The 25,887-nt window shown below is 37.5% G+C and overlaps 1 protein-coding gene across 1 annotated transcript in view; it reads left to right on the top strand.

Moving 5' to 3' along the window:
• The first annotated feature begins 4,974 nt into the window (after positions 1-4,974).
• Positions 4,975-25,887, top strand: part of ARHGAP5 (Rho GTPase activating protein 5) — a 98,528-nt gene continuing 77,615 nt past the window's right edge. Inside the window, exons 1-2 of the mRNA XM_027869977.1 lie at positions 4,975-5,015; positions 17,101-20,985. Coding sequence (XP_027725778.1) covers positions 17,263-20,985 — 3,723 coding nt within the window. The 5' untranslated portion in view covers positions 4,975-5,015; positions 17,101-17,262. The remainder of the gene's footprint in view (positions 5,016-17,100; positions 20,986-25,887) is intronic.

Below are 25,887 nucleotides of genomic sequence, written 5' to 3' on the forward strand. Positions count from 1 at the left end.
ATCTCTTTTGTGAATTTCTTCTGGAATCAAGCTGATCTCCCAAAAGTCATCTGTTTTTAGGAATCCTGACTTGTATCAGGATGACAAAACACAAAAACAAAAACAAAACAACACTGGGTTATTTTGTTCATGACTAACAAGGGAGTGAGAATGTGTACTATGCCCTTTTGTTAAAGATGGTTAGAGAAGATGTTTTGATGCAAAATTTCCAGCAGGGGGCGTAGTTATCACTACAGGGCAGGTTCTTTAGCCGCAAAGATCTCCGTAGAGATGTAGAAATGTGAATTCTTTAGAGTACCAGTAAAGTATTAGTTATGATGGCAAAACCTAGACTAAAGCTACTCCAAAAAGGAAAAAAAAAGTGATAGCTATCCATTTAAGTCTCAAAAGCTGAAACACATTGATACGTCAACAACATGCACAGAAGTGCTAAGACTGCCTAGAAGAGTGCCTAAATGGAAAACACTCCTGGCTAAAGACTCATTCTGTGAATTTTGCCAAATAAGATGAAGAATGAATACCAAGAGGAGAAAGCCTTTGGTGATTTTAGGTGTCTGGTGCAGTAGAATAAGCACTTAAGAAGTTCTTTGTTGAAGGTCAGAATAGGTGAGCTGAGTTCTGTTTTATCTTTTAAAAAAAAAGTGCTACACATTTTTTTTAATTGCGCTTTTATATTTTCTAAAGTTGAACATTCAGTGGTCTTTTTTTTTTTTAGTTAATGGTCTAGTTCAACTTCCAAATTGTGTTTTCTCGCCATTCTTTTTTTGCTGTTTTCTTTTCTTCCTTTTATTTATCAAAGTGTTTTTTTTTTTTTTACCACAAAAGAGATTTCTTTTTATAGTAAAGGGTACACTTATTTTTGAGATATTACATTTGTTTGTTTGTTTTTTTTTTCCTGGAGAACAACAGACATCCTTAAGAAGTTAATAAAAAAGTATTCTTTTTCTTTTTTCAAAGCCAATTCTGTCTTAGACCATGCCTGCTGACAAGGGAAGAATAATATCTAAAAATTCCCAGGACCTAAAGTGATAACAATAATAGCACCTTGCAAAGCACCCTACATATATGATCTCATTAGAACCTCAGGACAATTCTGAGAGATAGGTGTTACCATCATCAACATTTATCAAATGAGGAGACAGACGTAGAGAATGTAAGTGAATTTGCCAAGGTTCATACAATTTGTAAGTATCTGAAATGGGATTTGAACCCAGTTTTTCTTTACTAAAGGTCTCGTGGACCACACCACACTGCTTTGAAAACAGGCACCAGACAAGAAAGTTAACCTATGCATTAAAGGGGAACAAGGATCAAATAATTGTTATAGAACTGAATAATAATAATAATAGTTAGCATTTATATGGTGCTTTAATGTTTGCAAAATCTTTACAAATATTATCTTATTTCATCCTTGCAAAAAAACTGGGAAGTAGGTGCTTTTATTATTCCCATTTTACAGAAGGAACCAAGACAGACAGAGATTGAGTGACTTGCCCAGGATTAGAGCTAATAGGTCTGAGGCAGGATTCAAATTCAAGTCTTCTTGGATTCACATCTAGCATTCTATCCATTCTATCCACAAAGTTTACTGTCATTTATTGATTGCAGTAGTCAAATTTTATAGGATAAGATTATGAGGTTATAGTTACTACATTGTATTTTAATTCTCATTTCTGTGTAACAGCAGAGATTTAGAAATTTAGAGATCACTAAATCTGAGATTTAGTGAAGGGAACTCAGAGGTTTTCTAATCTAGTATTTTTCAAACTTTCTGAACTCAGGACTCTTTTTTGTACCCATAAAAATTGTTAAACATCCCCTTGAGAACTTTTATCTATGTGAGTTATATCTATTTATTATACTAGAAAGTAAAATGTCTTAGTATTATTATAAGAACAGTTTTCACCTTCCCCATATAAATGTCTCAGAGACCCTTCTGGTTCTCCAGACCACATTTTGAGAACTGCTGTTCTAGTCCAATTCCTTTGTTTGGCAGATGAGGAAACTAAGGCCCAAAGAAGTTAAGATTACTTACTCAAGGTTACAGAGGTCATAAGTAGCAGAATTGGGATTCAAACCCAAGTCTAGGACACTTTCTATTGCCCCAAAAAGTCTCTGCTAAAACTTGAACAGCCACTTGGGAAAAGGGAATTGAAACCTCATAATCCTGTCCATATATTTTATACATCTAAATGAGACCTAATTACTTGACTCTAGCAACTCTAGTTTATGGTGACATATGTGCCAACAGTTACAAAGTTCTTTATTTATTAGGAAAAAACAGTTGACAAACTTTTTGAAGGCAAGGACTGTGTATTATAAATATTTATTGAATTAACGTGAAATTTTCATGCTTCTAGAAGTAAGCATTTTTAGAAACAATATTAAAACCACTACTTCTATTAACAGTATTCTTATCTCTTTAATTTTTAGCCCCCAAATCAAGAAATGCTTTGCAGGTACTTATGCATTATTCTCCCCAATTTCTTTAAACTTAGGGCAGGCATCTAACTCTACTTCTAAGTGGCTCTCTGCTATTCTACACTATGTATGGCTCTTTGTTTTTTCCTTTTGTATCTTATGACTCTCTCATTTTTTTTTTTTTAATTCTCTCTGCTGTCTTCCTAGCTTTCACCTCAAACCTCCCAACAACATAGCCAGTCCATAACTCAATAGGTAGAACTGGCTGCTAAGTACTTGGCCTTAGGTAACTAAAGGGCATGATATTTGTTTCAATAATTTGCCTTCTGCTAATTAGAGAAGCAAAGGTAAAGTGGGATTAGAACTTGAGACTTCTCTTTTCCTGCCTTACTTCCAGAAATCCACTAAGTTTATTGTTGAGAAATATGAGGATGGAGGAGGGGAGGAACAAGAGAAAGAACCTTCTCTCCTGGAATATCCTGACATTTTTACTGACACAAATATTTTTTTAACAGATTTTACTGACAGGCAGTTTTCGTTGTTTCTTTACTGACAGTCCATAAATGTACTTATGGCTGGCAGCAGCTGCATCATTATAGCACTAAAAAAACCACCTTACATACCACCAGTACCTTATGTAACCTAAGAAATAAGAAAGAAGTTGAATTTACAAGCCTTTTTTAATATTTTGCTTTATTGATGATAGCCAGTTTTTAGAACAGGAATAAATCTATCCTCAAAGAGGAATCACCCAATTCTCCAACATCAATAACTTAGTTTTCCAAGTTTTAACAACAATCTGGAACAAATTTATGGTTCACAAATACTTTGATTTCATAGAATCTGTTGAAAAGTACTAGCACGTGACCTATTAGTGTGACCTTGGACAAGCCAGTTAACTTCCCTCTCTATCAATTTCTTCATGTTAAAAAAAAAAATCGGTGAATTGTTCTCCATGATCTCCAAGATCCCTTTGAACAACAAGATTTTAGTTCTATGTTTATACTGAGATTTGGCTTAGGAGTTGAGTGCCCTCAAAGAATGGATACTATAAACAAGTGATTTACTTGTTAAATTCCTAGAGGTAAAGCCACAACATGTGAACGGATGGCTGGAAACGGCATAAAATTTGTATACACTAAAAGCAATAATGCAAGCCATTAAAAAAAAAGGGTGGCACCTAATGAAGAGATATTAGTCAAAAGGGATGGAATATTATCATAATCCTCTTTCCCGTGTCTATCTTACCCTTCCTTCTCCTTCCTTTTTTTAACCTCTTTCAAAGCGTGTGTGTGTGTATGTGTGTGTGTATGGGCCTGAGTCCATATGCCTTACGTTCGTTAAGAAATAGACTCCTCCTGCTCTTGGCTTCAGTGGGAGTTTTGCCTTCCGTGGAAGTATGGCATTGACTCCAATATATATATTGCCTCTACTGTGACTGAACAAATGCTTCTTACTAGTGATCCCCAAGCCAAGCCGGCTGCGGACACACACACTGTAAAAACACTTGCATGTCTGTGCAAGCGTGCTTGTGGGTCTCCGGATTTCTCTCCTCTCAAAGAATCAGTTTCTGCTCCGGACCGAAAAGGGATCTATTTTCTGGTTCTTTCCTTTGCAGTAGATGGACTTGCCCTGAGCTACGGAGAGAAAATGAGGAATGAGGAAAGGGAAAACGGGGGTGGCGCTTAGCCTGTGTGGCATGTTGCTTTCAAAGTCTGGAGGGTGGGATCGAGGAGTAGGATAAGGAGGAAGGGAAAAGGAGAGGGAAAAAAAAAAAGACATACACACAATCCCCAATGGGTGAAGGGGAGAAGGTGGGAAGGAATGGAGTAGGCGAGCGAACCAATGAATAGGGTAAAGTGAGGAAGAAAGGGAGGGGAGAAATCAGAAACCAATGGGGGAGCTCGAAGTGGAGGGGCGAGAGCCAGGCTACCCCATCCTCTCCCCTCCCCCCTGACTAGCTCGCGCCTTCCCTGGCTCCCCGGAGACGAAGACCAGGGCGGGGCTAAACTGGGAGAGAAGCGGGGGGAGGGAAGGGAGGTGTTGGGAGGTGAAGGACTGCTGCGGGCGGGGGGAGTGGGGGGGACGGGACGCGAGGGCGCGCGTGCGCGCGCCAGCTTGGAGCCGCGGCGGCGCCTCCGCTCCGGGTGTGGGGTTGTGCGCGCGCGCGTTCCGGCGGCGGTGCGCGCCGGGAGAGATGCTGAGGTAAAGTTCGGGAGAGAGGGAGCTAGAATCGTCAGCGAGGGGGAGCCAGAGCAGCCGCCATTACTGAACCCAGTGCGGCGGCCGGCCGGCGGGCAGGCTGCAACGGGCGGAGGGGCCTGGGGGGGAGGGAGAGAGACAGAGAGAGAGAGAGGACGACGACCCAGCCGCGGCCGGGCGTGGAGATTTGGGGCGTGGAAGGGGGGGGAGGGTGAGTGCCTGGAGGGACGCGAGCGGAGAGTGGTGGAGGAGGAGGAGGAGGAGGCGGCGGCGGCGGCGGCGTGAGCTCTCCCCAGGAATGTTGCTGCTGCTGCCGCCGCCACCCCTGCCGCCGCCGCCGCCGCCGGGGCTGCTGCCTTTGAGGAGGAGGCGGAGGAGACCGACCGTGTTAGGTAGGACCTTCTCTTCTCCCCGGGGCCTGGTCAGGGTCGCCCCCCCTCTCCACACTCACGCCCGGCGGCCACCGCCGTTGTGGCCGCCGGTTGCAGCCAGTTCCAGGGGCTGCCCCCCCTCCCCTCTCCTCGAAGCCCTCCCCTTCCAGGCGGGGGTTAAGGGGGGTGGGGGGAAAGTGCGATCGGGGGTCGGGGGTGGGAGACGGCGAGTGTGAAGGGCAGCGAGAGCCGCTGCTGCCCCCCAGGTGACGCGGCGCACACGGGCAGGCCGGCCGGCCTGGGAGCTGGGGGAGGCTGGAGCCGGCTTCCTCCCTCCTGCTCCCAGTTTTCGCTCCCCGCAGCTCCCGGGCCCTGGTGGCGGGCGGCGCGCGGGGGAAGGAGGAGGAAGGTGGCGGTGTCTTTCCCCTCTTCCCTCCCTGGCTCCTCGGGGCCGCCGCGGCTAACGAGTTCCACCTGGAAGGAGGGTTAGAAAAAGGAGGGTGGGGTGGGGTGGGGTGGGGGCTTGTCAGCTGAAACGGAATCTCGGAACTTAATCCCCTCTTGGAGTGAGCAGTGCTTTCACTTTTACTCCCGTCTGCCCCCCCCCCCCCCAAACAAGCACACACGCCTCTTCCCATTTTTCTTCTCTTCGAATTCCCTAGCTTTTGGGGTTCGGAGGGAGAGAGCGAGAGAGAGAGAAGTTTGGGTTACGCCAACCCAAACACTAGGTGCTATCAGTGAACATAACTCCCAACCGGCGCTGCATTTCAGTTTCTACGAGAATAACCTCTAGACTCCCAGTCCTTTGGTTTCCACTGAGGAACAAGTATCGGGGTGGGGGGGGGGAACCGCGCGGGAGCGCGCGCGCACTTATACACACATTAAATGTATACACACTTACCCATTCCCCTCCCCCCTTCCCTTGGCATTATTAGAAATGCTTGTGAGGTGGAGTCTGGAGAATGTTGTAGACGAGGTAGAAAGGTAGCGATGGAGAAGCTAGCTCCTAGGACGCTTAGGAAAATTATGAGAAAGTTGAAAGGGAGAAGCTTACACTCTTTTTTTCCTATAAAACCTGGGTGTTGGATATATTTAAATGGGAGCGAAGTGTTTTAAACCTAGACCACAATAGGCCTGTAGGTGGGTGTGTGCACGAACTTTGAAGTTTGCATTCTCTTAGATAATTGGTTTTACTTTGTGATGTTTAGCAAGGCAACAGTGGCAACATTTTTTAAAAGATGTTCTTCTCAGCCTGTCAAAGGCTTCCCTGTACTAATCCTCGTTAATGTCTTCAACAGGTGTCTCTTCTTTCTTCCTTTATAATAAGAATCCAAAAAACAAAAACCTGAATTTACAAAAAGAGAAAATTAGAGAGTGATGACTTAGAGTTCCTTCTTGAATTAAGGGATTCTGATTTCTGGTGTAGTGCTCTTTCTACTACACCAAGCAGAGGGTCACAAATGTATGGGCACTTAGTATACATCTGGCCTATTAGGCAGTTTTAAATTACAGCGTTTTACCCTTTATGAATTTGTATCACCTGTCCAATGTCTACCCAGATTACTTATATCCAGAAGCATTACAAAGGAGAGGGAAAGATAAGGTAAAGTATAGAACAAAAAAAGTAAGACATCTGCAAGGTCACGTTAAAAAATCTGAGAGTGCAAAAACAAGACAAAACAAAATCTCCCCCTAAACTTTTCTGGTTATCAAGTCATAGCATTGTTCTGATTTTATCCTCTGGTTGAAGGCAGCAAGAAAAAAATGAGTTGATTGAAAGACAATATAGTTGTCCTGTGTAGAATTCATTTAATTCAGCCAATGATATTGCATTACTCTGATAACATAATTACTGAGTTTCAAGAGGAAAGCATTTTATATTTCTATAGGTAGGAAATCGTTTTCATCTGAAATGTGGCCATATTTAAAATGCCTTCTTAAAGGCATTTTAATGTAAAGCGTTTTAAAAATAGTATCTTAATTCTTTCATACTGTTTATCCTAAATGTTTTGAAGTCATATCTTTAAAACAAAAGAGTTTCACAGACAGTACTAGTACATCGTGTTTCACTTGAGATTTAATTCTTTGCTTTTTACCTTGTAAGTGCAGGTCAGAGGATTGAAATTGGTTAAAATGGAGATCATTTTTTTACATTCATTGTTTGGAATTGAAACTGATTTTCAATTTTCAAAAATCCTATGACTAAGTTTTTTGTTAAGTTTGAGAAATCTTAATACTTACTATGGGTTACTTAAGCAGTGTAAGCACTTTTGATGGCTAATTCTCAGGGTAGATCTGGCTTGTGATGAGCCATTAACTTGCTAAATATCTTTAAATAAATTACTTATAAGACCTGGACTTCAGTTTTCTCATCTAAAAAATAATGTTGAAATAGATGTTTTCTAAGATTATGACTGACTAGTAAAATAGTCAAAAGTTGACATAATCTTAAATTTTTTGTTGAACAGTATTCAGTTTAACATTTACTAAGTAAATGTACTGTGTGCAGGACATTGTGCTAATCACTCACTGGGTGTAAGTAAAAATGGAAAAAAAAAAGCAATTAAATCATGCTTCTCAAAATGTTTACAAATATCTAATAGGTGAGATAGGATATGTACACAAACAAGTGCCTAGGAGAGGTCGAGTCCATGTGAGGAGATATCAGTAGTGTTTGTAGAAATTTCACTTTAAATATATGTTAATTTTCAATTTATCATGATGACTATTGAAATTAATTTTCTTAATATTAAAGGGGTTCAAGCTCTCTGATGATTTGGAAGTGACTTGCCTTATGTGAAATCTTATCAGGTACTTAAAGTAAATACCACATTGGTATCTATTTCAATATTCCAATTTGGAAGTCCAGTTTGAGTTAATGACTCACTTTTCAGAAATATTGTTTTAGGAACTCTTTCTTGCAGAATCTAATTTTAAATTAATCACTTCTTTTTTACCTCCATTAAGGTACATGGTAATAAACATTCTTCATTCTTAGAGGATTTGAGGTAGTCAAATTTGTTTAATTGGCCGTTTAAAAAAAATAATATTGACATATAGTTTTCATGATATGACAGTTTCATACCTAAAAAGTTTTTTTATAAATCGTATTTAAAAGGATCTTAGTGAAAGTCATAAAGGAACACTGTGGTGAGTTCTTTGGTAAAATGAAGAAGCATTTTGTAACTTTATTTTGATACTTTGGATCTGTGATTTCATCTGTGCTGGGTACTCCCTCCACCAATGCAGTTTGAAATTGAAACCCTTATATCTCCTCAAATAATCATACTCATGGATACAGAACTGGAAGGGACAGTAGAAGTTATCTAGTCCAGCCCCTTCATTTTACAGAAGAGGAAAGGTCAAGGCCCCCCTCTGCCCAGGTTACATAGTAGGAGAGGGGAAAGGGAATAAACATTTATATAGCACCTACAATGTGATAGGCATTGTGCTAAGCATTTTTTTTAACATATATCTCATTTGATCCTTACAGACAACCTTGTGAGGTAGGTGCTGTTTGTTTTTCCCATTTTACAGTTGAGGAAACTGAGGCAAATAGCTATTAAGGGACTTACCCAGATTCACACAGTTCAGATTCAGATTCAGTTCTTCCTAATTCTAGGCCCAGCACTCTTATCCTTTGTGCAATACTAGCTGCTGCTATGTGTCAGAGTTGGTACTTAACTTTAGATGAGCATTCTTTCCACTGTGCCATGTTGCCTGTGTAATTCTTGTCCCATTTCTTCCCATAAATTTTCCCTAGAAGATTTGCTTAACTGGCTGGAGGCTTTCCATCCAGTAAGTATTTAGACCCTGCTGTGTTCAAGGTACTGTGCTGGGTGTTGGGGATACAAAAGCAAAACCAAAAATAGTCCTACCCAAGGAGTTTACCTTATACTGGAAGAAGTATGTAAAGAAACTCCATATATATAGATACAGATATAGATAGATATGGGATATTACATTTAAGCAAATGAGTGTATGCATGTGTATATATGTATATGTATCTGTGCATCTATGTATTGTGAATATATAGATGCACACTCTGAAGTTTGAGTATACTTTCCCCAGTTAAATGTTTATAAACATCTACAATACAGATACAAAATTTGATGAGGGATAGCACTAATAACTGGGAGATCAGGTAAGGCTTCCTTTAGGAGGTGACAGGTAAATTGAGCTTTGAAAGAACCTAGGGTTCTAAACGAGGCAGAAGTGAGTAAGTAGTACTTTCACTCTGTGAGGTGATGATCTGTGCAATGACAGATATGGGGAAAGGAATAAGAATTTTTATAGTGCCTTCGAGGCACTGTTCTAAGGGTTTTACAAACATTATCTCATTTGATCCTTACTGAAGCTCTTCTAGGTAGGTAGGTGGTCTTACAATCCCCATATCACAATTAAGGAAACTGAGGCAATAGGTAAGTGACTTGTCCAGAGTCCCATTGATGAGAGATAGAATGCTGAGTATGGGTAATAGCAAAGAGGCTAGTTTGATTGAAATGTAAATGAAACTTGGGGGAGGAGCCTAGTGGTGAAGTAAACCTGGAAAAATAGTCTGGATCCATATTGTGAAGGATTTTAAATGTCAAGTACAGAAGTATTTTTGAAATTTTAGTGGCATCAGGGAGCCACTGAAAGCTTTTGAGCCCAGCAGTTTCACTGTTGCTAATTTAGGAATATAATTTTGGCAGCTTTGTGCAGGATGAATTGGAGAAGTAAAGACTAGAAACTGAGACTGCAACTTAGAGGCGTTTGCAGTGATAGTTCCTGTGAGAGCTGTTGAGGAGTTGAACTAGAATGGTGACTATCATTGAAGAAAATGGGTCATAGATAAGAGATATTGGGAAGATAAGGGTCTGCCAGTCTTGACATCTAAATAGATTTAGGGGATGAGGGAGGATTGTTGAGGATGACTCAAAAGTTTGAAACACAGAGAACTAGAAGGATGGTGGTGCCTCATGGAATAGGGAAATTTGGAGTAGAAATGGATTGGGAATAGGAGTGGTTAATTTGGAAGATGAGTGCATTTTTGCAATATTAAATTTGAGGTACCTAAAGGACATCCCAGTCTTGAGATGTCCAGCAGGCAGTAAGGAAAGTAGGAATAGGGATATAGAATCATGTGTGTTCAGATAACTGAACTCATGTTCCTTTCTCTTGGGTTTGTATTTTAATTTCATTTAAAAGGAGAATCTCAGTATAGTTGTGGTTCAGTTCATCCATTAACGTGTCATCATGGTTTTTGACCAAAAGATGGCACCTTGCTTACAGAAGTTTAAATCAAAGTTTGTAGGTTGTTCAAGAAATGTTATTCTTGGCATCTTCTGTCCTCTTTTCTGCCTTACTGCCTTTGTAATTTTGGTAAGGGTGGGAACAGTATTGGACTTAGGTCTATTTTGTATTTTTTGTCTATTTCATGGGTTCCTTGGCTCAAAAAAATCAGTATTGGGTGCCCAATTTATTGATAATTTTAATTCAGTAATTCCTTAATAATATTGGATATATAAATAACACACACATATATTATACCTATATACACATACACCCCCCATACCCTCTCTTAAAAACAAGTAAATAAGGAATGTATCACTTTACTATCAAGTCTGAAATATTTAGTAATTTGGATGTTTTAGGTAATTTGTAGTTTTTAGATTAGCTTTTACCATTTCATTCACATTTGCATTATACTAAATTGGTTACCTAAATCAGTTCAAATTTACTGCATATCATATATCTTAAGGGTTTGGACTATAATTAGTACATGGGGAAGTTGAAGTGGTATGCTAGAAAGTCCTATGAACTTGAAGACAAAGCGTAAGTTTGAATCCTGTTCTGCAGCTGAATACTGTGGGCAAGTTATATAACCTCTGGGACTCAATTTCCTCACGTGTAAAATAAGAGCTTTGGATTAGGTAGTGGCCAATGTTCCTCCTAGTTTAAAATAGAAGATTGGATGATCAATGATCTTTAGATTTAAAAACTCTTGAGTATGCCTTTTGCAGTTAATCACTCAACTTTAAGTCTTTAATTGTAAAATAACCCATACAATAAATAAAATTTCCTTATGAACTTAATTATCAGTAAACAAAAATATTTTTAGTTTTAAATTTCTTTCCTCCAGCTCAAAATTAGTTTTAGTTCACTCTTGAATTAACAAATACTTGTTCACCTCTCATGTCCATGTCCTCAATAGTGCCATGAATAGTACTATTTTAGGTGCTGTGATGTGTGGGTACTTTCCTCTAGGACCTTATAATCTGGTTGGAGATAAAGCATAAACACAAGAAAAGCTGAATTACAATACAAGCTTTTAATAACACTCCAGGATAACAATAGAAGAGGTGTCAGCAGGCAATTTAACTGGTACTGTTAAGGATAATTTAAATTTGAATTTGCTCTTATTCTGCTTGACCTTTTGACAATATTGACTATCCTTTTCTTTTTTTTTTTTTCTTCTTTTGGTGAGGCAATCAGGATTAAGTGGCTTGCCCAGGGACACATAGCTAGTAAGTGTCAAGTGTCTGAGACTAAATTTGAACTCAGGTCCTCCTGACTCCAGGACTGGAGCTCTATCTGTTGCGCCACCTAGCTGCCCCTGACCATCCTCTTCTGCTGGTCACTGTCTTCCTTTGGCTTCTATGACTCTTCTCTGCGACCTGTTCCTGTCGGTTAGTCCCACCAAAGGTCTGGCCTGGGCCATGTTTCTCTCTATATATACTTTCTCCCTTGCTGTGATCTTATCAACATCCACACCTTCAGTTATCTCTATGTGGATGACTCTTAGATCTAGAAATCCAGTCCAAACCTTCCTCCAGAACCCTTGTCTCACATTACCAATGGTTTAAATGGAAGTCATTACATTTCACCTTTTACCTTCAAACTTCCTTTTGCTGTTTAAGACTAGTCTGCCCTGTCACCTAGTTTTGAAACTTTGGAAATCATCTCTGACTCTTACTCTCATCATTCTTCATATTCTTTCAGTTGCCAAGTCTAGTTTTCTATAACTTCACAACCTCTCTCAAATCCATTTGTTTCTTTTCACTTATACCTGGCCTTCCCTAGTTTAGGCCTCTATCACCTCCACCTCTTTTTGTGAAGGTTTCAAGTTTGTGTCAAGTTTGCTCCAAAGCACAGGTCAAGTGCCACCACACCTACACTAGGCCAACCTTTCTTAATTTGGATTCAAAGGATCTTGGTATGTGGCCCTATTCTACCAGTTAGTTGTGTGACCTTAAGCCTCCCTGAGTTTCTGTTTCTTCATCTTTAAAATGTGGTTAATTCTTGCATTAAGTCGCAAACTTGTTGTGAAGATCAGATGAGTAAGTGTATAACGCAGTTTGTAAATAGTCATGTGTTAGACAAATGTCAGTTATTATTATAATTTTTATTACTTCTTAAATTTGCTCTTTCCTGTTGATGGTGTTCTAGTTCACACTTTCCCTTCCTCTATCTAGTCTCTCTCTTTCCAATCTATCCATTATACTTACTGTAAGAACCTTTTTATCTTCTACATTCCAAGCTCTTCTCTGTGGCTTTCATGATTCTATAATCTTGGCTTACCCTTCATGTTGAATCTTTTTCTTACTGCTTTCCCAGCTATTCAGCTGATTCTCTTTATTGTATCCCATACAACTGATCCTTGTTCCTTGGATTTTTCCCTATGCAATTTCCTGCCTTTCTCTTCACCTTTTTTTTTTTTTAGTTCCTATTCCTCTGCTACTCAAAGATGCAGTTTGTATTATTCTTCCCTGAAATCTTTACCAGATTTCTGTATTCTCTGAATACCTACTATGTGAATTTGACTTATCTCAGCTATATTAGGTGTTTGTCAGTCATTTAGAGTCATGTTCATAGATTTAGAGCTAGAATAGACCTTAAAAGATGATTGAATCCAGTCTTTATTTTATGGATGAGGAAATTGAGGCACAGAGGTTAAGAGAATTGCCCAGGGTCACACTGCTAGTGACCACCTAATGTACTTGAACCGCTACCTTCCTGACTTCAAGTTTAGTGCTTTATCCACTTTGCCTCTCAATTTGTTTATTGCTTGCCAAGAATGATAGCTTAAGTGAAATGATGTTATTTTTCTTTTTTTTTCACCATCAATAAGATAAAATGTGTTTATATTGCAGTATGAAGGGTTTGCAACAGCCTTCTTTTTTTTTTAAAGGTCTTTCAGAATAAGGTCTCAGAAACATTAGATCACCAAGATAGATTTCAGTTTGAATCTAGAGTAAGAGCATTTGTTTTAGGTCAGCGATTTCTCAGTCTAAAGCTTGTCAAGGTACTCCTCATTTCTATTGTAATCCACTAAATATGAATGGATAAATAATGGTCACATGTTGCAAGTTGATCATAAATCTGGTTCTGAAGTCACAGAGCAAGGTGACCCAATCTAGAGAGTCTTAACTGATACTTGTTAAAAGTTTTTTGAACATGTAGGCTTTGACTTGCCTAAAATTAAGAACTAAAACTTTTAAACATATGAAATGGACTTTCATTTTTTTGGTTTCATGATCTCATTTGTAGGCTAAGATTTAGTGTTAGATGCTTAGGGTGGAGATGGGGGAGATGTCACTTTAGTTCAGCAGACATTTATTATCTATTGTGTGCAGGGCACTGTGTTGGCAAAATTTGGTTAGGCGATTGCCCATTTTCTTAGGGTGCATAAATATTAGTAGGGGAGTACGGCACATTACTAGATATTAAATTTGTAATTAAATACGTAAAGGATTTTAGTACAGAGTTCTTTAGGAGGTCTGTGGTGGAAGAGAAAGTCATAACCAATTGAGGTAATTATCCGGGAGGCTTCTTGGAAGAGGTAGTATTTGAGCTAGTCTTCCAACCTTATGACTGATTATGGTACAAGCCTTAATTTATTATCTCATTAGGAAAGTATATGTAACAGAATAGTCTTATGTTGAATTATTTAATTATTTTCAGGCTATGGATAGATTTTTTTAAAGTAAACCTTAAAATGTTTACTATTCCATATTTCATTGAAATTAGCAACCTAAAGATGTATTGTATCAAAACTGTAAGTTTCATTTGTGCTAGATAATCTTATTTGGTTAATTGTTTAATATGTAGCCAAGTTTGGATTTGAACTTGGTTCTATTGAGTTCCTCTGATATTTGCAATAGAAGTATTTTATTTGTCAGATGGGAGCATTTAACTTCTCAGTTGCATCTCTTCTTTATAGTCTGTTAATTAGGCCTTGGAAATAGAAAATATTCTATGTATTTATGCCTTCAAAATATAAATTCCCTATCTTCATATTTTAAATTGGAAAAATGACTCATTTTTAAAGTAATAAGATAATATTTTTAAAAACAGCACAGTGCCTGGCACATAGCAGGTGTTATATGATGCTAGTTATTATTATTATTATTAAAATATCCCAAAATATTTTCAATTGAGGCTGTATTTCAGGTTGTATTCACTGACCTTTTTGAAAATTAATTGTTCCCTTCAACATTGTAAATGAGCATAAGAAAAAAATACCCCACCAACTTCTGGGTACCACATTAAGATAAAGTGTCATATGATTACCTAAAGATAGTATTCAGCTGACATCTTTAAACATTTACATTGTACATAGCTTCTTATATTTCTTGTTATAGCGTGTACCTGAAATACTTTGGCTATAGAACATTTCTGGGCTTGAAAAATTGATGCAACCCATAAATATTGGTCTGAGCATAAGGAGAGTTGGGAAATTTTAGGTAATTAAGCCTTATTCATAATCCCCAAATTTCTGCACATAAGTTCCTTTGATACCTATATAATTTTATATGTACTATTTTAGAGAAAAATAAATGGCCAGCATAGTTATTCTCTCTTAGGATCCCCATTTATGTTATTACATAGTACATCAATGATCCTTGGAACATAATTTGGACAATACTGTTTTAGAGCAATATTTTAGAAGCACAAGATAAAATGTTGCCTTAAATAACATCTGCTGTTTTAAATAACAGTTGTTATTAGGAGGTAAGAGGGAAAGAAAACTTGTTACTGTCAATTGCGTCTTCAAATTCTTAATCTTAAAAAAATTTTTTTCTAGGTCCTCTATTGTAAAGAATTGTAAAGACTATTGTAAAGAAATGGATAGTAGATAGAACCACATTAAGGTGCAGTAAAATCGTTTCCTCTCTTTTTCTATTATTTTACATTGGAGTAGTTATAAGTTTCCTCAGAATCCAAGCTACATATTGACTTCATTTGAGCAGGCATCCTTTATAGAATTGTACCTTACTATAATGTCTTCAGGAAGTTATATGGCACAGTGGATAGAGTGCCAGGGTGCCTGGAGTTAAGATGACTCATCTTCTTAAGTTCAATTCTGGCCTCAGACATTAGCTGTGTGACCCTGGACAGGTCACTTAACCTTGTTTACCTCAGTTTCCTCATCTATAAAATGAGCTAGAGAAGGAAATGGAAACCACTCCAGTATCTTTGCCAAGAAAACCCCATGAAGAGTTGAATAGGACTGAAAACGACTAAACAATAAATAATATTCTCAGGGAGTATTCAGCTGTGTATATTGGAGGCACTGTTTTCTCTTCTATACAGAATTAGTCCAGACTGTTTTAAATGTCTAATTCTCTGATTTTTATAGTTTTTAGATATCACCTTGCTATCCAGCTGTTATTTCTCATTGTTCTCAGTGTACGTTCCTCTTGCAACCTATCCATACTTAAATCATTTCTAATATACTGTTATAACTTACAATAGCCAAGTTTACTTAATCATTAACCTTATCTTTTACAGTTGTAAGGCAGGATGTAGTTGCTCTTCATACCTCTTCCAATGGAGTAAAGAACATGGACTTTGTGACAGCTAATTTTGGGCTTGAAGATTTTGAGTTGTTTTCTAGATAGTTGAGATTTCAAGAAATTTGACAGCTGGGCAAGTGGGGTGTTATAAATAAAACCTCTTCTGTGTAGTGTAACTTTTTTTTAACCATTTAAAGTTATGTTTAAGGAATTTTGGAAAATGAGATTTTTCAATGTTGACTTGATAAAGTGAGGTGCTTTCTTTAAAAAGAAAAGTAAAACTTAAGAATACTACTTATTTTACATTAACTGATGTGGAGCTGAGTGGCCTCTACTTCTTTTCTTTGCTTCCTTAGCATGGCTGCATATGATTTTCTCATCAGAGTTACCATTCAATCACAGCCTAAGTGTAGGTACTGTTGTGAAGAACTTTGATCTAGGTTTTAAAGGAAATACTGGCCCTTTTGTTAGAGTGCCAGTTTTATGAAGCTGTATAACTTGTGAATTGGATAGAATAGGTCATGGGATTGTAGATTTAGAACTGGAAGGGACCTTAAAAGTTATCTAGTCTTATAATTTTACACATGAGAAATGGAGACCCAGAGGGGTTAAGTGGCTTACCAAGGGTCACATAGCTAATAAGTGGCAGAAAAAGTCAAGATTCAAACCTCGATGTTCTGACTTCTAACCCAACACTTTTCCCCCAGACCTGGCTTGGAAGTTGTTATCAGGAATATTTTAATTATTAGTAGTAGTGCAAAACCTTGGAAAGTTGAAAAGTAGAGAAGGGGCTGTTAAACTGTAAATCTCAAGGGTCAAGAACATTGGTAAACAAAATTCTATTTTTCCTTAAGCAAATAACAGCAAGAAAACTTGTTGTTTTACATGAGACTGTAATTTTAAAATTAATTTAAGATAATCTTTTATTTGAGCCAGCACAGTCTAGTAACTGATAGTAATAACACTCTGCTAAAAGATTCTGTGATTGCAAAACCAGTTTCTCATTTAATTTTTAATATAGACCTCTGGGGTAGATAGTGTGTATATAGCAGTGTACCTGTTTTGCAAATGAGGAAGTTGAAGCTCAGAGAGGTGTGATAAACTCAGTATCACATAGCTAACAAGTAGACGAACCAGGATTTGAACTCTTATCTTATTCCAAATCCAGAGCCCCTTCTCCTTTACTAAGCTCACTGTCACATATAAAACAAAAAGAGTTAGTCAGACAGTATTATTAAACTGGAATTGATGATTTGCTTGGTATTGAGCAGCTACATTTTATGTAGTAAATTACTTTAAGAATTGACTTTTTTTCTCTTCTCTAGGAAGATGATCCATATAATTACGAAGACCTACTTTCTGCACAGAAATGAGGAAAATACAATATAGTTCTGCTAAAATTGAAGATCCGTGTTTTTGTGGAATGTTTTCAGAATGAGAAATACATCTGGTTACCTTGGTGAACGTAGAAGGATGAGAAGAGCTTTATGATGGCAAAAAACAAAGAACCTCGTCCTCCATCCTATGCTATCAGTGTAGTAGGCTTATCTGGGACTGAAAAGGACAAAGGTAACTGTGGCGTTGGAAAGTCATGTTTGTGCAATAGATTTGTGCGTTCCAAAGCAGATGAATATTATCCTGAGCATACCTCTGTGCTTAGTACAATTGACTTTGGAGGACGAGTAGTCAACAATGATCACTTTTTGTACTGGGGTGACGTAACACAAAGTGGTGAAGATGGAATAGAATGTAAAATCCATGTCATTGAACAAACTGAGTTCATTGATGATCAGACTTTCTTGCCTCATCGGAGTACGAATTTGCAACCATATATAAAACGTGCAGCTGCATCCAAATTGCAGTCTGCAGAAAAACTGATGTACATTTGCACTGATCAGTTAGGCTTGGAGCAAGACTTTGATCAGAAACAAATGCCTGAAGGGAAACTCAGTGTAGATGGGTTTTTATTATGCATTGATGTAAGTCAGGGATGCAATAGGAAGTTTGATGATCAACTTAAGTTTGTAAATAACTTATATATACAGCTGTCAAAATCAAAAAAACCTATAATAATAGCAGCAACTAAATGTGATGAATGTGTAGATCATTATCTTCGAGAGGTTCAGGCATTTGCTTCAAACAAAAAGAACCTCATTGTGGTAGAAACTTCAGCACGATTTAATGTCAACGTTGAGACATGTTTCACTGCACTGGTACAAATGTTAGATAAAACCCGTGGCAAACCTAAAATTATTCCCTATCTGGATGCTTATAAAACACAGAGACAACTTGTTGTCACAGCAACAGATAAATTTGAAAAACTTGTGCAAACTGTGAGAGATTATCATGCAACTTGGAAAACTGTTAGTAATAAATTAAAAAATCATCCTGATTATGAAGAGTATATAAACTTAGAGGGAACACGAAAGGCCAGGAATACATTTTCAAAACACATAGAACAACTCAAACAAGAACATATAAGAAAAAGAAGAGAAGAATATATCAATACGCTGCCTAGAGCTTTTAACACTCTTCTGCCAAATCTTGAAGAGATTGAACATTTGACTTGGTCAGAAGCCCTAAAATTAATGGAGACACGAACTGAATTCCCACTGTGTTTTGTGGTGCTAGAAAAAACACCTTGGGATGAAACTGACCACATAGACAAAGTGAATGATAGGCGAATTCCATTTGACCTCCTTAGCACTTTGGAAGCTGAAAAAGTCTACCAGAATCATGTACAGCATCTAATATCTGAGAAGAGGAGGGTGGAAATGAAGGAAAAATTCAAGAAAACTCTGGAAAAAATTCAGTTCATTTCACCTGGACAACCCTGGGAAGAAGTTATGTGTTTTGTAATGGAGGATGAAGCCTTTAAATACATAACTGAGGCTGATAGCAAAGAGGTATATAGTAGGCATCAGCGAGAAATAGTTGAGAAAGCCAAAGAGGAGTTTCAGGAAATGCTTTTTGAACATTCTGAACTTTTTTATGACCTGGATCTTAATGCAACACCCAGTTCAGATAAAATGAGTGAAATTCACACAGTTTTAAGTGAAGAACCCAGATATAAAGCTTTACAGAAACTTGCACCTGATCGAGAGTCCCTTCTACTTAAACATATAGGGTTTGTTTATCATCCCACTAAAGAAACCTGCCTTAGTGGTCAGAATTGCATGGACCTTAAAGTAGAGCAACTGCTTGCTAACAGTCTTTTACAATTGGATCATGGTCGTTTACGCTTGTACCATGATAGTGCCAACATAGATAAAGTTAATCTTTTTATTTTGGGAAAGGATGGCCTTGCACAGGAACTAGCAAATGAGATAAGGACACAGTCTACTGATGATGAGTATGCCTTAGATGGAAAAATATATGAACTAGACCTTCGACCAGTGGATTCCAAGTCGCCTTACCTTTTGAGTCAGTTATGGAATGCTGCCTTTAAGCCACATGGATGCTTCTGTGTGTTTAACTCTATTGAATCACTTAGTTTTATTGGGGACTTTATTGGAAAAATAAGAACTGAAGCTTCACAGATTAGGAGAGATAAATATATGGCTAACCTTCCATTTACGTTAATATTGGCTAATCAGAGGGACAGTGTTAGCAAAAATTTACCTATTCTCAGACATCAAGGGCAGCAGTTGGCAAACAAGCTACAGTGTCCTTTTGTAGATGTACCTGCTGGTACATACCCTCGTAAATTTAATGAGACTCAAATAAAACAAGCTCTTAGGGGAGTATTGGAATCAGTTAAACGCAATTTGGATGTGGTAAGCCCTGTTCCCACCAACAAAGATATATCAGAAGCTGACCTGAGAATTGTTATGTGTGCCATGTGTGGTGATCCATTTAGTGTGGATCTTATTCTTTCACCATTTCTTGACTCTCATGCTTGTAGTGCTGCTCAAGCTGGACAGAATAACTCTTTGATGCTTGATAAAATCATTGGTGAAAAAAGAAGACGAATACAGATTACAATATTGTCTTATCATTCTTCAATTGGGGTAAGGAAAGATGAACTGGTCCATGGATATATATTAGTTTACTCTGCCAAAAGGAAAGCATCCATGGGAATGCTCCGAGCATTTCTTTCAGAAGTTCAGGATACTATTCCAGTACAGTTGGTGGCAGTTACTGACAGCCAGGCAGATTTTTTTGAGAATGAGGCTATTAAGGAGTTGATGACTGAAGGAGAACACATAGCAACTGAGATTACTGCTAAATTTACGGCATTGTATTCTTTATCTCAGTATCACCGGCAAACTGAGGTTTTTACATTGTTCTTCAGTGATGTTTTAGAGAAAAAAATTTTGATAGAGAATTCCTATTTGTCTGACAGTACCAGAGAGTCAACACATCATAATGAGGATGTTTTCCTTCCATCTCCCAGAGAGTGTTCTTTTTCCTATACTGGCTATATTGATTCAGAAGATGATACTGAAGCACCACCACCTTATAGTCCAATTGGGGATGATGTTCAGTTGCTTCCAACACCTAGTGACCGTTCCAAGTATCGTTTAGATTTAGAAGGAAATGAATACCCAATTCATAGTACCCCAAATTGCCATGATCATGAACGAAATCATAAAGTGCCTCCACCAATAAAACCCAAACCAGTTGTACCTAAGACAAATGTAAAAAAATTGGATCCAAATCTTTTAAAGACAATTGAAGCTGGAATTGGTAAAAACCCAAGAAAACAAACCTCTCGAGTTCCTTTGGCACATCCTGAAGATATGGATTCCTCAGATAACTACGCAGAACCTATTGACAGCGTTTTTAAACATAAGTGCTATTCTGATGAGATCTATGTTGTCCCAGATGACAGTCAGAATCGCATTATTAAAGTTAGAAACTCATTTGTAAATAATGCCCAGGGAGATGAAGAAAATGGATTTTCTGATAGAACATCAAAGAGTCATGGGGAACGGAGGCCTTCAAAATACAAATACAAGTCAAAGACATTATTCAGCAAAGCCAAATCTTACTATAGGAGAACACATTCAGATGCAAGTGATGATGAGGCCTTTACCACTTCTAAAACAAAAAGAAAAGGAAGGCATCGAGGAAGCGAGGAAGATCCACTCCTTTCTCCTGTGGAAACCTGGAAGGGTGGCATTGATAACCCTGCTATTACTTCAGATCAGGAATTGGATGATAAAAAAATGAAGAAGAAAACACACAAAGTAAAGGAAGATAAAAAGGTAATTATTTTAAAATTTGAGTTTTTGATCAAGTTTTAAGATTTCAGTGTTGTCCAAGTTTTTATTTTAGATAGATGTATACAATTTTAAAAGGCACTGGAGGGCAGCTAGGTGGTGCAGTGGATAGAGCACCAGCCCTTAAGTCAGGAGGACCTGAGTTCAAATCCGGCCTCAGACCAAACACTTGACACTTACTAGCTGTGTGACCCTGGGCAAGTCACTTAACCTCAATTGCCTTAAAAAAAAAAAAAGGCACTGGATTTGATAAATTACCCCAATTTATTGCTAGTGTAGCATTTGTATTTATGAGAAGTTTTACTATTGTATGTCAGGTGTTTAGTGAGCAGCCTTTTTCAATCCTTTCAATTCACACTTGAACAATTATATTCTTTTGAATGTGTTATTTTAATTGGATGAGTTATTATTTTATTCCGTTTATTGGCATTGGTTAGTATAGGGGTGGGGAACCTGTGGCCTTGAGGCCACATGTGGCCCTCTAGGTCCTCAAGTGTGGCCCCTTGTTCTGTGAAGTTTGGATTCAGTAAAAAGGCTGCACTTGAGGGCCTAGAGGACCCTATGTGGCCTTGAGGCCACAGGTTCCCCACCGCTCGCTGTTAGTAAATGTGGTTTATTTCTTTTATTTGAATGGGAATTTGATTTTATCTTTTGTTTCTGTCTCTCTCATATACACCCCTGTTCCAGGTGGGTAGAATTGTTTGTACTCTGTACATTATAGAAGTAGCCTTTAGGGCCCCAAATAAGAGGCAGTGTAGGTAATTTTCCTATTCGCTTTAAGATAAGTGGGAACATACCACCTCCTCCCTCCATCTTCCTTCCTTCTTTCCTTCCTTCCTCTCTCTCTCTCTTTTTTAAGAATGTAATATAATGCCTTGCACACACAGGTTCGCAATAAGTGTTTATTGAATTGAATATTGTATTTTCCACTTAGTACAGTTTTATGTCAGATGTATGTGTTAATGAATAGAAACTTTAAATATATTTTAAAGCCAAAGTTTGTAGATATAACTTTTAAACTTTCTGTAGTGGCTATGACCTTTTAACGTCACATGCTGATTACTGTCCTTGTTAATTCTTGTTGACATTTGTTCTAGAACACAAATACTGCTACATAGAGATGTTTTTATTTTTCTCAGGTTTGACTGCCCCTTTTTTCGGGCAGTGTATTGAATGTAGGATGTATGTTAACATTATGGGTAGGCTGAAAGGTTTAAAAAGTTTAGTCATATAAAATTTTTATCTGTTTTACATTTACTTAGTACAAAGGGATGATTTATACATTGGTGAGTAAACATTAGGAGCCTGACAATGTGTGGTATGAATACTGTAAGTCATAATTTTAATTTTTATTAAAATTTATTTTTCAGAATTTGGTGTTTATTTTTGTCCTGGCCTAATTACTTTTGGCTTGGGAGCATATTTATACAGGTGATGGGGAACAAAAAATAATTCTTAAAGAATTTGTTAGGTTGGTGAACTCTATAGAGATTCTGATGATGATGATAATGTCTTGAGCAATTGTATTAGAATCTGAATAAAAATGTTTGCCAAGGTTGTCTGCTGTCTATCAAACCTAATTAAATTAATTGAAATGCAGATATTTGGAATGTGCATGCAGGCGTTCCTATAAAATAAATTATAACTTTTTCCTATTTACAGTTTTCGTAACTTTTTGCTAATGCCTGGTACATACCCTTATATTTGTGGCAATTATCGATTATCTTAAGATAGGAGTATTAAGAAGTTTTCTTTTTTGAAAAGTTGTTTCAACCTTGACCTTCCCCCCTTCCCCAGTAAAATGCCTACTTATGCTCAGGTCATTTTTATTCATTCTCAACCACCATCACTAACCTCTCTCTGTCTGGTCACTTTACCCCTAATTCTAGCTATAATTTGACCGATCTAACTTATTAGTTCCTATCATTTCCCAAACAACCATAATCTCTTTCTCTAGTAATTAACTCACTCTTCTCATCTCTTTACCAAAACATTCTAAACTAATTCTTTACCCTTTTTTTTTTTTAAATCCCAGCTTACAAGGCCTTGATGGCAATGGATAAAGACTTTTTTTTTCTCTCCAATGTAATGATGCTCTTGGACGTTTATCTGTGGTGATAATTGCATGTGTATTCACATTTTAATTACTTACATCTTTCTTTTAGTTCTAATTCTTTTCTCACTTATATTTGGATTGAAGGTTGTAGTCAGGCTTTCCAGGAGTAATTTTAAAGCTACTCTTAAGAGAGTTTTCTATTTCTATCACCAGCCTACCCAACTTATTTTTCTATGCTGGTGTTGCCATCTACATGTATTTGCCCCTTTCCCCCCGATATTAGTATTTGATAGTATTTAAGCTGTGAAAGAGAATTGACAGGATTGACTTTTCTTGGGTAAATATTTTTGTCCAATAGGTCAAGCTACTTTAGTGGCCCTCAAACTTACAGTCCCAGCACCAGTTCAGCAAAAGCAAAAAAGACTTTGTAGACCACTTATTTTATATTTAGGCTTATAAAAACGTCAATTTTGATGCATCTTAATGTGGGTTCAGGTCTGCAGTCAATACTCACTGTGTAACTCAAGATAGTGTAATTATAATGGAGGCAAAGTCAGAATAGTATAGAAAACCTTCATGATTCTTATGCCATATTATATACGTGGTTCAACATGCCCTTAAAATGTTGAAATGTGACAGTATATATGGTGACACAATGGAACCTATTTACCCTTCTTTCTATAAAATTTACCTGTAGGAGGCTTTTTGCTTACACAGGTGGTGTTCCATGTGTAAATACATGGTATTTTATCTGTAAATTAGAGAGGTTAGAGAGAGAAAACTTTGGAGGCTAAATTTGCGTAGGAAAATGATTAGAGATAGTTTGGGTAAAATAATTGGCATTTTATTAAACACATGTTGAGTGTGTTTAATGCCATGTGCCTATCATTATAGCAGAGGGATTTTAAAAGGTGAAACTTTGGTTTCTTCTCTTGCAAAGTATGAAGTCACTTTGCTGAGATAAAACATCCCATGTAAGAAATGACTGAAGAGGTATACAGGCATACCTCTCTTAAGCATGTTAATTGGTTTCCACAACATTATAAGAAGTAGTTCCATAGCAACAATATTATAAATGGAAGGCAATCATTGGGCAGACATGTGGTCTATAAAAATGTAAAAGCAAGCTTTACAGAATCACCAGAAGGTAGTAGGATGAGTCTGTCTGAAGATGTGCTGAAAAGGAAGGAAAAGTATTAAGTGCCTACTATATGTCAGGCATTTTGCTAAGTGTTTTATGAATATCATCTCATTTGATCCTTGCAGTATCCCTGACACATAGATACAATTATCATTCCTATTTTCCAGTTGAGGATACTGAAGCAGATAGAAATGTAGTGATTTGTTCAGGGTCATACAGCTAGTGTCTAAGGTCGAATTTGAACTCAGGTCTCCTGTCTCCAGGCTTAGCACTCTAAATCCTCTCTGCCATATAACTGCTTATAACAGACTGAGATACGGAAACCCCAGAGGCATAGGACACATTCCAAATGCTTGTAGCCAGCAGTGGAATTGGCTAGCTTAAGAACAAAAACTAAAGACACCTATGTATTGGAAGGAGAGTGGGAAAGAACTGTCTCTTCCCTAGGAATTCTTTCTATCCTTAGTTGACTTTGAACATTGTTCACTTTCCTCCAATCCCTTCTGCCCAATTTATCATCTATAACCATCTATAACTGTGTGGGGAAGATCTCAGAGCAATAGATCTTTTAGCAATGCTGAGGCCTAATATAATATATGAGTTTGGGCAAGTAACTGAGCTGGAAATCTGTGAATTTAGGATCCAGATTCCCCTAACTCAGTTATTTCAGTTGATAAATAGGATAGTAACTTAGAACTTAGGTAAACTGCGCTAAAAATTCTTTTAAAAATGTTTTATTTTCTTCCTTTTGTGTTTTGAGTAGCCATATGGAAGAATTAATTCCATACCTCTGTGAATATTTTGCTATTGATTAGGGTTCCACTACCGTTATGAATGAGTTGTTTGTATAAATACTTAATACCTCCCTGATATTTAATAAACAGAATGAAGCATAGACTTAAGTTAGATACTAGTGCTGAAGAAGGTTGTTAAAGTTCCATGATATTAAGAAATGAAGCTGATTATTAGCTAGTTTATTTATAATGTGCCTATGAAAGCAAATTTATTCTAGTAAAGTAGCAGCTTCTGTATAGGTAGTAAGGAAATTCAAAATAAAGTAAAGGACATTGTAGAGTAATTAGGGGAATAAATGCTTTGTAGGAGATTTGACTTGGCCCTGATGCATAGAGTTTAAATTATTAGTAAAGGTAATAAAGGGCCAATGAAAGATAAACTAAAAATTAATTGGAAACTAAATAATCTAATCCTAGAGCATGAGTGGGTCAAACAACAAATTATAGAAACAATCAATAACTTCATTCAAGAGAATGGCAATAATGAGACAACATGCCAAAACTTTTGGGATGTGACCAAAGTACAATACTGTACTTTTAGCCCAAACTGTACCTCCTTCAGGACCCTTATTTCCAACTACTTACCTTGGATATCCTGTGAATTGGTTGGAGGAGTGACATGATAAATGTGCCTTTTCAAGTAGGAAAGGAAGCCTGAAAGCAGACAGATGCTCTTTTAGTCAGGATACTCTTGTAGAAATTTACATATTAAGTGATGACAGGTTTTTTTTTTGGAAATAGAGGAACTGTTGGATCAGAGTGATACCATGGAATGGCTTAATAGCAGCAATATAGGAGAGGAAAGTCTGTGAATATCATTGACATACATTAAGGGGTGCTACTTCAGGAAGTAAGGTGCATTTTCTTTGTTTTATATGTGAATGTTGAAATGGTAG

This window comes from Vombatus ursinus, unplaced genomic scaffold (assembly GCF_900497805.2).
Source record: "Vombatus ursinus unplaced genomic scaffold, bare-nosed wombat genome assembly UNPS02014794.1, whole genome shotgun sequence".
Classification (NCBI taxonomy): domain Eukaryota; kingdom Metazoa; phylum Chordata; class Mammalia; order Diprotodontia; family Vombatidae; genus Vombatus; species Vombatus ursinus.